We start from the raw sequence: 14,000 nt of genomic DNA on the forward strand, positions 1-14,000 counted from the left end.
CATACCTGGAAAGGTTTGCAGGCAGTTTAAGGAAAAAGCAAGAATTTATAGCATATACACAAATATACAGACGCACACACACACTCTTGTGCTATATGCATATATTATAGAATAGTATATAGATGACACGGTCCTTTAACTTATCACCATGCTCACTACTGTTTCAGGAGACAAAACTTTTCTCCATTGACTGAATATGAATCAGTAGAGATAAAAGGATAGAAATTAATTCTGCAGGTGCTACCAAGATGACAGTAAAAGGAAAACCTCCTCTTTCAGATTCTTCCACCAATAACTAAAGGAGGGAAAAACGGTCTTTGGAACAGTACATGGGCATATATTACAAGGGAAATAAAAGAGTAAAAAAAAAAGGAGCAATTCTGTGAAAAGAGAAGTCTACTGCGCACATTTTCATTGTTTCAGCTTGTTAGTTTTAAGCAATTTTTATGAGAAGAGAGACCACACCCTAGCAAACTACCCAGCAGCCTAGTTTGATCACTTTAAAAGAGAAATAAATGAGAACTCTCTTTTTCAGAGAAGTTTTAATAAGACCATCTTTGGAAAGTGGTCTGCTATACAGTACCATCAATTTAAAGCAAAGAAAATATGAGTATGAAGCAACAGTAAATGGGAGAAACCGTTTCAGAAAATGCAAATTTGTAGCTTCAAAACTTTTTTTTACAATAATTGAAACAAATGAGGCACAGATTTCTATACGCTGAAGATGCTGTTACGTTTCATTTATATTTTACAACTTAACTGAAGCTGAGTCAAGGCTACTCAGTAAGTGGTAAACCTTTTTTCCCCAGCCCCACTCTGTGCATGTGTGATCAGAGAAAAAGAAATTCATAACTAGTTTAAGAGATCCAGTGGGTTTTTTTATCACCATGTAGTTTGGTCAAAGATACACAAGGGTTTGCTTCCCATGAAAGGCAGTAGTACTGAAGCTGCTGATAAAATAAATAAAACACCCAACTACAACAAAAAATACTGTTGAAAAAGAGTAATTCACATTATACTGAAAAGAGTAATTCACATTATACTGATCAACAGTTTACCATAAATATTTCAGAATGTTTTACGTTACAATGTAATTTCACTTTTCCAATTATTTTTTTAGGTTTTTTTTAAATAATTGTGACAATACACTGTTAAAACTATTTCATTACGGCACATGCAGCAGACATTTTGAGGTAAAAAAGGGCGGCAACTAATCCAAAGTAGCAGCTACCTTCTGTGGTTTTAAAACAAAATTTGATTATTACAACTACTGTAATAAAATCATAAATAAAAAATGGAAAAGTAGAATGTGTAGACATACTAGATATCAATTTTCCCTAAACAAAAGCATTCTAAATACAGATTCAATGACTTCTGGTTTGTGGCATTTCTGAAATTGTTCTCTTCAATTTGAAATAAAACATGAAAGTGTTTCTAATGAAACAAATTCTGAATTTTGATCCACATCAGTGAAATAAAACATGGAAGCGTTTTGTGCTTTGCAATGATGAACTGCAAAGCTGTTTTAAGTGAACGTAAGAGCACGAGGGTGAGATTAGGGCATGGTCTTTCTGAGCAGCAGTTTTGTAGAAGGTGTTAAAACACAAGCTAGGCAAATATCTCTTGAGCTTCCTGTGCCTCCACCAACACCCATCCAGCGGTGCTCTGAGAATGCTGGGGCACCAATGAGAGCACTCAGCCACAGCCATCCTGGTACCTAATTGATATTGTACGTCCATCTTTCTACAACTGCAAGTTCGTATCACTGAAAGTACTTCTTTCTTTTCAGATATTCAATCATTATTATTCTTTAAATTCTAAATGAGCATGAGGTCATGCTAAGCACCTTAAATTCTGGAGCAACAGTATTTATGACAAAGACGTAATGCACCACCTCTTACCTTAAGTCTCTTAATTTTCACTGCAACAAGTTCTAGTTTTCCCTCCTCTGCCTCCATATGATTATAAAATACAACCTAGTTTTCATCCCACGACAGTTCTTACCAAAAGACATCAACCTGCTCCGCTACAGACACTACAGACATGCTCGAAGCAAGAACAATAAGAAAAGCAGAACTGACTTAGGGAGGAGACATGGGACACAGGACTGGAATGCACAGTCTTGATCACTGACTTGGATCCAGATCAGACACATGAAAAAGTAATGTCCAATAAGCAACATTAGGGAGATATGTGCATTCAATTCTTTGTGCTACAAAATTCTTCCGGCAGAGCCTTATGAAAATCAGTTCTGCAGAAGCACCTGAGGCATGTCTACATACCACAGCGGCTACAGAGCGTCCATAGCTGAGTAACATCCATCCTTGTAGGCATTCAAACTTGACTGGTTATGACCTGAGCAACCTGATCAGATTTGAAGTTAGGTCTAACTTGAAGTTTTTCGTTGCTTTGAGCAGGAAATGTATGACCCCCAGAGGTCCCTTCCAACCTAAATTACACTAAGATTTTACACTGTCAAATAACTTGGTTTACTCCCTGTCTTGAGCCCTTCATTATGAACGCTGCATGGATGTTAATTCATTCCTGGGTTCTCTTTTGGATAAAATCAGTGAACTCAAAGGTGAAACCTGGATGAAATGCAAAAGATAATTCATTCCAATGACCTCTCTCCATAGTCACTACTGGATGAGAGACGACCAGGTTCTTCTACTTCCATGTTGCACGGTCCACACTTTTACCACACAGTTATTCTCAAATACACCCAAATGAACTCATACATACAACCAGGGCACACGAGATGTACCCTCAGCACCATGCCATAAAGTCCCTGTGTTGGCAGGCTTACATTACATTCTTTGCTTACATTATTTCTGGCACTTGGATCTGGGAAAAACGAATACATGGAACGCAAATAAAAATTATATTAATGCCTTTTTGAGGGCTCAGAAAAACCTAGCCCAATTCCTAAGTAGTGAAACACCACTCTGTTTCAGAGGGGTCTAAACCTGAGCACCATGGAAGCAAGTTAATATTTTCATCAGCAAGGTCCTGCAGACCATTACATTTCTGCCGCCGCATAAGGTCAAAAATGCCCACCCTCTCAGCATGGATCAGTACTTAAGTGCTCATCTTACAAAAAAAAAAAAAACCCAAACCACATTCTCAACTGAAGTTGGCAGAAAAGACAAGATAAGTTTTAACTCGCTAGAAATCTCAAACTCACTTATCTACAATCTTGAATTTGAGCTGCTAGTATGAATCAAAGTCCAAGTCGCTCTGTCTTTGCTGCTACCTCTCTCTAAAATTAAGGTAATAGCAGAGTTTGCAACACAGGCATTCTCTGGATCAAGAATTTTGTCCTCTGCCATCCTAGTGGCCCTAATTTTTATTTCATCTTTTTCAGTACTTTCTAAAAAGGAAGTAGGTGTCACATAGTAGATAAGAACTAAGCAACTCAGATCAAACAGGGAAAATTAAGGCCAGTTGCAATCTGAGGTACAACCAAGACACATGTGCACGTACAATCAGCATTTTGTAAAGTACTTTTACTCATAAGGTAGGATATGGATACTTTGGTTAAAAGGGACCCTCAGTCTTGACCTCTAACATAATGTTATGAGACACAGCAATTCTGAGAAGAGTCACAAAAAGCATGCAAATCTATGCACTAATGAATCTACACTTAAAACCAAAGAAATAATTTTCAGGGAGGGCACAATAAGCACAATATCTAAAATGAAGAAAGATCAAATAGTTGTAAACGCTTGTAAAAATTTGTAAACTTGCTGTAAAGAGATTTTTCCTAGCTCTAGAAAGCAAGCTCTGACTTATCTGTGACTTAGCCGAGACAAAAAGCCAAAATTCCTATTCTTATGAAACAAAACACTTCAGATATTTGAAAGGGCAAAAGAGGTCAATCACCCAATAGACAGCACAGCAGCTCCTAGCTGCAAATAGGCTCCGATTTAAATACAGAAGCAGAGGAAACAATGACACAAACTGACAAGTAACTATTTTTTCCTAACTGTGTCATAAGGAGGAAAAGTGGACCTAATTCATATCACCTCAACAGAAAAAAAGACCGCAGCTTGGGTTAACACAAGCTTTCCCTTTTGAACTTATGAAGACACTGATATATCTAACATACCTGAATTTGGATACAGGCAGACATCATTGATACCATATTCTGGCTCCATTGAAGTAAATATCTTCCCCTGGAATTGTATAAGAAAATAGATTATAAAGAATTCCAAACAATATAAATAAATTTAGTAAATCTAAATATGAAGAATAGGCATTACAGAAGCTAAGAAATGTGACAGAATAAAGATGGAACAGATTTTGCAAAAGAATAAAATGTTATTAAAGTATCTGAACATAACACAAGGAACTCAGTATTGTATTTTGTCTCTGATCCGATCTCCTACAAGGAAGCGTAGCCTACTGGTTATTGAAGACACAGCAACATACAGTGGCACCTTGAATTTCTCAGCTCACACTTCCGTGTTGAAAATATGTGTGTCAGATCTGCTTTATTTTACTTTATGCACAAGGGGGGCGGTGAGGTCCATAAGTTCCTGGCACATTGCCAGCGCAACCCTCCTTTTGTTCAAGTCTGAAAGGGGTTGTTTTAAATAATTTTATTTTAGTATCATGAGCTGAAATGATGGACTTGGAGTGGAATTCAATTCTGGAGCTTGGTTCCTCCACCCTGCTCATGCCTACGTAAATGAAATATAGTTCAGCACTTTATCTGTAATTTATAAACTCAGTATTAAAAAAAGGTCTAAATACAAAATAAAAGTAGTAAAAGCATCCTGTGACATCTAGCTTAGATCAGATTTGAAGTTATAAAGGTTATTTAAGAAAAAGGTAAAAGCAGGAAACAACATTCTCCAAAAAAAATAAGAATTGGAACAGAGTCTGAAAAACCCAGACAAAATACAGGTGCTCTTATAAGCCAACACACAAGACAGCCAGCAAAGGAAGAGTCTCTAAGAACTGGGCCGCAGAATCCGAAGCATGAGAGTACATGCCCACATGGTTCTAAATGAGGGACAGGAACAGAGCAAATTTTGATCCTATTCCTCTTTTTTCTTTCCCTGCAGCAATCCCACCTACCTTTCTGGGCCCTTCCTTTCCCTCCCAGTTACATGCTGTTACCCCACCCACCTCTGGTCTCTCCCCGATGATTAATAGGAGTCCTCCCCCACCCCGGCTCTTAGCAGACAAAAGCCTCACGCTCCCCACCCCAAGGCACGTCTCAGCATGGGGCTATTCTGGTATCAAAGCCATATGCTCTCCACCCCACAGTCTGCCTCTGCAGTTGGTTCCCAGCCAGAGATAGTCAGGAACCAACATCTGGGAGAGGTGGAGCCAGCTGGAACATACTCTAGGAAAGAGTCCAAAGCTATCTTTGCCTTCCAGCAGTAAGAAACCCTCCCTTTTCCCACTGCGGAGGCCACCTGACAAACCTCACAGTCTTTCATGCTCAATGAGGGAAATGTATATACCTAGAAAAAATGGAGAGAGGCCGCTGCAGATGTTTTAAATAATAACCAATAATTTATTTGCTCTTTTAAACAATAAAAAGTAACTGCAGAGGAGCTTCCCAAAAACTGTTTGCGATCACAGAAAAAAAAATGAAATGAGGCTGTTGAAAGTTCATGAAGAAGCACAACAATAGAGAAATGACTGCCTGAAATAGTCAGGAAAAAGAGCCTCTAAACTACTGTAACAGCTCTTGGTATGTTTCATTCTAAAGCTGGAAAAGCATAGATGGAGCGTGTTTTTTAGAAGGAATACAATGACTAAACATAGCCCCTCAAATCAAACCAAGTTACAGTAGTGTTCCTATGAATCTATGGAGTAACATACTTTGTGCAAGCTGCATTGACAGAAAGATAAGAAAAAGAACAGCACGATATAATGAAAGCAAGTCTTGTGAAAATTAGAGATTTCAACTTCACTTAGGGTGCAAAAGGCAGGGATAAAGATGCTGCCTATTGCAACGCAGTCCATTAACACAGCATAGTACACATTGGTATTTGGATCCACGCATTGTATCTGCTTCAGTATACAAATAGCTTTCTGTGAAAATAAGCCTTATCCGATTTTAATACATCATAAACTAACTGGTCTACCTCTGAAGTTAGCCCTTCTTTGAGCAAGGAGGTGGAATGACCATGTTTTCTCTCATGAAAAACCATAACTGGATGCGTTCAAGCACACTGTGAGAAATAGACAAAGCAAGGCCATGGCTAAGATACTATTTTTTATGTTTAAATCCTTCTACTGAAAGAAGCATCTACTGAAGAGGCATAGGCAGACATGTACAAACAGCTAAAAAAATACCTAAAACTGTATCTTTATACCTGACAGGCTGTTGAATACCTTCCCAGATGTTGGTTTATTTAGTCAGACAGGACAAAATGCTATGTAAATTAGGATACATTAAAAACACAACTTCCTACACTGAATTTCAGCCTTATTATTCAAGCTGCATGAAAAAAAAAAAATTAAACATTTTGAAGGCAGCAACATAAAAACACTTACCGTATCTTTGTTCCACATTTTTATGATTCGACAATCTGCAGAGATAATTAAATCCAACTGATGCTGAAACTGAATTGACTTAATAGGCAAGCCATAGTGGTGATCTTTGACTATTAATGGATTACTAGACCGGAGATCATATAATAAAACCTTGAAGAATAAGAGACACATTAAACTTACAATATTGAAAGATCACGAGGAAGTCACGCACACCAGATCTTCACTAAAGGTTAAACTAAACTTAAGATTTTTTTTTTTACTTAAATACATGGACAGGATTTATGTAAAATAAATCAGTTTAAATTCTGAAAACAGCTTATTAAATGAGCCCAGTTTATTCTGACAATATATTTTAACCTCAGAATGCTTCAGTCTAGAAAAATTAAGAGAAAATTTAAGAGCTCACCATCTTTCTAAAGTCTTTTTAATTTCCATTGAAAAAACGAACCATTTTCAAGGCTTTTAGTATTTCTTAATTACTAATATTTCACTTTCAGATTCTTGTGCTGTTCTCACAAGATTTAAATTTTCAGACTCCCTTCCACATTCAGTGAGTATCACTTTCACTCAGTGGAACATCAAGAGAATGTAATTTTTTATTCTAAGGAAAGTAGAGAGTACAGGCCCTGTCTCCAAAGTTTCCTATGGAACTTGAAAAAGACCTTAAATCTTTCATACGCAAAGTTATGAATAGTAATAATTTTGAGAAAAAAATATTATCGGTTTAATAAAAAATATAATCTCCAATAAAACTTGCTTGACATGTATACTGACATTATCATAAATACAACTCTAACATACCTATCTGCTCTTGAATAAGCTACAGTTTTCTAAATCCAACAAAAGAATGATGAAGGCAGAAAAAAATCCCCATACTCCACTTAACAAATATTATGGTAACAATGAAAAAATGAATCTAAATGATCCCTTATAGAAAGATAACGCAGTAAGAACAATAGTTGAGAGACAATCGCTTCTGCTTTGTTAGCCACCATCAAGATATGGGATACCATATATGTTGCATCGAGATAGTACTGATTCAGTCTCAAAAAACAACAACTTCCCCACATACTTGACTCTTTGAAGTTATACGTATGTAGGTTGTGATGATTTTCAGTGGTCCCTACAGTATTCTGAAGAGCATGACCATTTGAGAAAATTAATTTGTAGCTTAAATCTATACATGTAATTTATGCTCTTATAAATGCTTTTATTAATGTATATTGACATTACAATAAGCGCACTCAATGTATAATAGACCTGGACTGGCAACTGCAAGAACAGGATCTCCTAAGAACTGCTGTAGATGCAGTTAAGTCTACCTGCCCAGTAGATGTTCCAACAGCCATATTCAAAGCTCCATCAAATTTCAGTGCCGAAACGGATGGTAAACCATCTATCCTGCAAAGCACAATGCTTATAGTTAGACAGTCTTTCAATAAAGGCTGCAAATATTTTTTTCAATCTTAAAAATAGGTAAGATAATGAATGTAAATTAATTTACAGATATGACACAGAAATTCTACTTCAAAAAGCTGTATTGTTTACATTCACAACTTATGGTTGTATAGAAAATTAGCCACTACTACTCATATCAATAACTAAGAGACTCCATTTATGTCTAAGAGAACTCTTTATTCACACTAGCAATGAGAAGACCACGGGCAGCTCATTTTCATACAAAGTGGGATTTGTTTCGAAAAGCAAAACTTCTGAAAAAAACAGAACACCACACTTTGGAAAGGTAGCCTTTACTCACTCTGTGTCTGCTGTCACACTGCTTAAAGCACAGTCCAACAGCCCAACGCGATTTCTAGTTCTCGGATCCCAGCATTCCACTTTACCCTAAACAATTTAGAAAATACATTTCAAGCTTATGCAACATATGTCTGGTATTCTGAAAATGTTTAAATAAAATTATGAATTACTTAGTCTATGAATAATTAATCAAATTTCCTAGGTTGACATGAGTTGTTCTAATAATAGCATACAAGCGCCACACATCCGATTTATAGTTTTAAAAAACGTGATCTGAATCAAAACCATTAACACGAAATTTCTGAAGATTAATGGGGTTCACGTGCTAGTTAATCTCTACAGATGGCTATACTGTAAAGCAACATAACATTATGTTCTCTCCTATTTCCAAAATCTCAAGCATCTCAGCAACCAAGGTAGCTCAGAAATTATCTGCACTATGCTCTAAAAAGTCATTTTGTTTAACAGATCTATACTTAATATAGCAAATGAGATCAAATTAATTAATGAGGTTCCTGTCATGATTTCGTCTTATCCTCATGCAAACTTACATAAAAAAGAAACAAACACTGCTGCCCTTTTTATAAAAGGAATGCAAACATTTACCTCAGCCGTTCCCATAGCAAACAAGAAGTGTACAGGATTTATGTCACAGGCATTACTCTCTCTAAAACAGAAAAAGGAGCAAGTTTAATGACCTCAGAATAATTTAACACATGAAAAAGATTCACAAAAGATTTCTGTAATCATGTACACTATTGCTCAGCTGGGAAAAGCAAAAGCTGGAGGGAGGGAGGGATGGATGGCCAACTAACAACAGCTTCCCATACTTAAGAGGAGCTTACCAAGAATTTGGAGTCATCAGAGACAGTGCTGATTACTTGAAACAGGTAAGGTTCCAACTGTATGCAAGGATAATATTTTTACACTATGAGGATAATTAAGCACTAGAACGGGTTGCCCATAGAGGCTGTGGAATTTCCATCCTTGGAGTTTTCAAAACCCTCTGGGAAAATTCATCTGAATTCAGTGTGACCATGCCTTCAGCAGGAGGCTGGGCTCTGAGGTTCTTTCCAACCTGAATGATTCCGTGTTTCTCTGCCCATATCCGCCACCTACCACCACGCCCTGCCATATCGCTCTGCTCCACTATATTCTTAAGCCACTCAATTATGCAAAAATGTCTTCCCAATTACTTACGTTCTGAAGCTTACATCTCCAGCATATTCTGATGAATGGCCTGTCTTCCCTTCCCTCACCCAAGTACTTTATTTCTCAACAGGGCATCCAAGAGCCCTGTATTTCTCCAACAATTCTTCCAAAGTACAAATACTTCTCTTTACACCATTCATCCCAGCACTTTCCAACTTCTTCCATGCAAATCCCCCCATCTCTAACTCTGTAACTCATCCAACTCCCCCACTTCACAACCTTCCCACAACTTCAAGTCTCATCTCTCTAATTCAGATTTTACACTACACCCTTAGGTCTCCTACTCCAGGATTTTCCCACTTTTTTTTTTTTTTTAATGCTGCTCGGTTTCTGTATTGTGCCTTCCCAAATATTGCTTCGTCCATTAAGCTATCCTACCCACTGAACACCAGCTGTTGCCCACCAACTAGCCACTTTATCTAGCCAAGTCTGTTCTTCTCATCTGCCTCTCCCCACATGAAAGGAGCCCAGCTCCTGCTCTGGTAGGCTTTTCAAAAGAATCAGACACATGCTGGAGATACAAAAATTCTCTTTGGGCTACTCCAAGAGCAGAAGGACAAAGACATGTCTGGGAAAGTACATACCCTGTGGGTAGATCTCTATATGATGGCTAAATTGAGCAATAATGGCAAAGTTTTAATGAAATGCTCTTAAGATCAAGTTATATAATACCTATTACAAGTCTATATTAAGCAATTTTAGAATATCCACAAAAGAAAACTCAATTAAAGCACAAAAACTAGAACAAAGAATTACAGAACATAAAATAAAATGAGGCTCACACTCAGCATATGTTCCTTTTCAACTCTACAATGCGTTTGGGCAGTATTCAGATACAGTACTGATGGTGAGCATTCTAGTAGTTTGCTTCCACCTGGTGGAAAGAAGACAGATAGACACCATGCATTACAGATTACTTACGAAGCATCACTTTGCAGGGAGTTGAGAAACCTTCCTTGTTCCAGATTTAGCCTGTATACTTCAGAACTACAAAGGAAAAATCCAAAATTACTCTTCTTTTACGAATACTGAAAATACTGTCATAAGGTAGGAGGAGTTATAAAGATTCTTGCTGACAGCCTAATTTTACCAAATGCACAATTTTCAGACTTCACATTCTGAAATATAAGACACATCTATCCTTCAGTGTGAAAAATACAGAGAAAAATGTGCATGTTCACCAGAGATATTTATTACACTGCGATATCCCTTCTTTTCCCAGGGAAAAGATGCATTAATTCCTTTCTTAAAATCTTTTCATTTACTATGATTTACATTACATCTTGAATTGCTACTTATTTTATTTGAAACCCTAAAGACCTAATTTTATTTTCACTATGTCTTCTCACAAACTCAAATAATTATTTTATGTGATTTGACTCACGCTTTAACAGCAACAAAACACCAACCAGGATAGAAGTTAATTTTCCTTCCTTAGATGCTAATCGCTTTTAGGACAAGACACCAAACTGCAATTTTTATAACAAATTTGCAAATACATAATGTACCTGGTTTTAGAATCGAAGAAAAAAAGTCTTAAAACAGTACAGGAACTGAATTAATCTTAGTCTTCCCACATTTTCCACTGTTCACAAACAATCTACATTACTAACTTCTAAGGAACTGCCACTTCTTCCAACTTTTAACATTTCTGGTATTTTAATATTAATTTTATTTTTGGAAAACATTGCTAACAAAAGCGAAACAATATAATCCACTTAATCAGTACCTTGCTCCTACAAAATACAGGTCACACGATGGATAGTGATAAGAGAAATCTCTACCAAATTTTGGTATTCTTGTCTTGTAGTAATGGCCGTGTTGCGAATGAAACTCCACAAACCTACCACACTGCAAGAAGACAATCTGAAAATAAAACAGAAAGCACTGAAACAAAGAGAAGCAGATGACAATCTCCTCAACTTGTCTTACAGAATGAACTCCAGTGATTTATTTTTATTTCAAGCTCACACAGGTTTATCACAACTCATTTAAACCACTTTGATTAAAATGAGAGAATCAACTAGTGCTTCATCACTCTCACTAGCCGCAACAAAAAGCTTTATTAATAAAGATTAAATGTATATTCACGAAAGTATATGTGATACCCTGAAAGTGACTCTGCAACCAGAAGCAGCATCGTCACCTCAGTGTTATGCTGCACTAAAATTAGTATCTGTACTTCTTTCAGACACCAGAGTTAATAATTTCTTCCAGATACAATGCCATGCAGACACCAAGATGTTCACAGGTACTAAACACATCCTGACGCATGACAGTGTTCCAATAAACGACACCAACGACCTTAGTGTATTTTTTTTTGTTGTTTGCCAACTGAAGCAGCACATTGTTTCTTTCTGAAACTTGGACAAACATCTCACTCTTGGAAGAGCCCACAGGAAGGTGTTACTAGAAGGCTACATCTAGTCTAGTAAATAAAATAAGCCAGAACCTGCCCCTATAGCCCTGATGGCAAGTTAAAATGGCACAACTCACATCCATATGAAGGAATTCTCCCCATTTCAAACAGAGACAGCCTCATCCACACCATCCGTTATACTCATGCTGTACCTCAAGCCATAGCCGGGCACTGTCTGATGGAGGAACAGTTGGCCTGGCCCAAACTCGTGCCACGATTCATGCCAACAATTAAACGAGATGCACAATCACAGGCTGAGTCTTGACTCTGAGCCTCATCCCTATTTAGCTTAGATTAGAAAAGTGCTGGTTTATTTTAGAATATGTAGAGCCCATGCATCTTCTAAAAGTAGTAGATAATGACGATTTTAAATTTCCTACTGCTGGACTACATTAGCAACTCAAATAAGGATGAGAAACTGCGGAAAGGTGAGCTACAAAAGTTATTTTGAATCTGTCATCTTTACTTATATATCTGTATATTCTTCCCTTATGAGACATGGAGAAAGTACAGACCTGGGCTAGTACTTCATGCCTATTTATCATTAAGCCACCCCTTAATTATGCTTTTTCTGATATCAGAAACCCCAGTGTTTCAACTTTTATTCAGGGACTTGCTCATCTTGGTCCAAGACCGAGTAACATCTTTCAGAAGTGTAACTACAACTTTGAGATTACAGATGCAGCTGCACCGTGGTTATACAATTATGTTTTTCATATACATCCCAATCAATCCTGTGTGTGCCTAATGCCTTGATTCTTTCTACTGGAAGTTTACAACAAGCAAAGCTCTTTACTTGTCTGTTTGAAACAATGTCCGTATCAAATCTTTTCTCTGTCATCATTGCAAAAGAATAAACGTCTGCATCTTCATGCAGTACAGAAGCTACCTAAACTATGAGAAGAATACAAAATTAAACCACATTTAATTTAAAAATATCAGTATCACATTACTTTAGTTCACTACCAGCAAGCCACCAAGAACACGTTACTAGGAATAAAGAAGATGCAGTTTGCTTTCAGTGAGAAAAGTGAGTTTTCTTCTCACCAACTCTACCTCCAAAAAGATTTTAGAAAGTTTTTGATAGCTGCCAAAAGCAACCAAATATTCTGCTAATGAATGCCTTAGCTCTAATAATTTTCTATTTTAAGAAAAAAATTCTCCAAAACTGGACTGGAAGACAAGAAGTCTGGAGAGGGCCTTTTTACAAGGGCATGTAGCAACAGGACAAGGGGTAACGTCTTCAAACTAGAAGAGGGTGGATTTAGATTGACATCAGGAAGAAATTTTTCATTATGAGGGTGGTGAGACACTGGAACAGGTTGCCCAGAGAAGCTGTGGAGGCCTCTTCCCTAGAGGTGTTCGAGGCCAGGTTGGATGGCGCTTTGAATAACCTGGTCTAGAGGGAGGTGTCCCTGACCAGGGAAGGGCACTTGGAACTGGATGATCTTCCAACCTAAACCATTCTGTGATATTTGTGTTCTCTTTCATTAGCAGTGGATACAACTCCCTGTAAATCATGTTTGTCTTTCTTTTGAACTAAATTAATTTTGGTTACTACCAGAAAACTACAACTTCAGGGTAGCAAAAGCACAGCCACTGGTGTGTGGCAAAAATACTAAGCAGAAATATGTGTCTCTGCAAAAGGCCGTGGAAAAAAAGACATCACTCTCTCCTAAGCCTGAAACTTCTAAGTCTAAAATTTAGGAGAGCACCTAAGTGTAACTGGCCTTATGGATACGAATACCAATGAAAGCCAACAGCACGCTCTCATGGTAAAAATGCCAATAAGCCTCAAAAGGTGACAAGCTGAAACACAGGAAATTCCATCTCAACATGAGGAAAAAACTTCTTTACTTTAAGGGTGGCAGAGCACTGGAGCAGGCTGCCCAGAAGAGGTTATGGAATCTCCTTCTCTGGAGATATTCAAAACCCACCTGGATGTGCTCCTGTGCAGCCTGCTCTAGGTGACCCTGCTTTGGCAGGGGCGTTGGACTAGGTGATCTCCAAGGGTTCCTTCCCAGCCGTACCATTCTGCGATTCTGTGACCTTAAGAGGACAGCAGGAGCTGGGGAGAAGCTATTTTCGCTGTGCT

At 37.6% G+C, this 14,000-nt stretch overlaps 1 protein-coding gene across 3 annotated transcripts in view; it reads right to left on the reverse strand.

Annotated features, from left to right (window-relative positions):
- Positions 1 to 14,000, reverse strand: part of NOL10 (nucleolar protein 10) — a 58,622-nt gene that overhangs the window by 38,651 nt on the left and 5,971 nt on the right. For all 3 annotated transcript variants that reach the window (XR_012586347.1, XR_012586346.1, XM_074581846.1), the window contains exons 6-12: positions 11,216 to 11,352; positions 10,408 to 10,473; positions 8,881 to 8,941; positions 8,276 to 8,361; positions 7,839 to 7,917; positions 6,517 to 6,666; positions 4,109 to 4,175 (exon numbers count right to left, since the gene is read on the reverse strand). Coding sequence is in view for 1 of the 3 variants with exons in the window: in XM_074581846.1 (XP_074437947.1) it covers positions 4,109 to 4,175; positions 6,517 to 6,666; positions 7,839 to 7,917; positions 8,276 to 8,361; positions 8,881 to 8,941; positions 10,408 to 10,473; positions 11,216 to 11,352 (646 nt within the window). In the remaining 2 variants the exon portion in view is untranslated. The remainder of the gene's footprint in view (positions 1 to 4,108; positions 4,176 to 6,516; positions 6,667 to 7,838; positions 7,918 to 8,275; positions 8,362 to 8,880; positions 8,942 to 10,407; positions 10,474 to 11,215; positions 11,353 to 14,000) is intronic.

This window comes from Larus michahellis, chromosome 3, assembly GCF_964199755.1.
Source record: "Larus michahellis chromosome 3, bLarMic1.1, whole genome shotgun sequence".
Lineage (NCBI taxonomy): Eukaryota > Metazoa > Chordata > Aves > Charadriiformes > Laridae > Larus > Larus michahellis.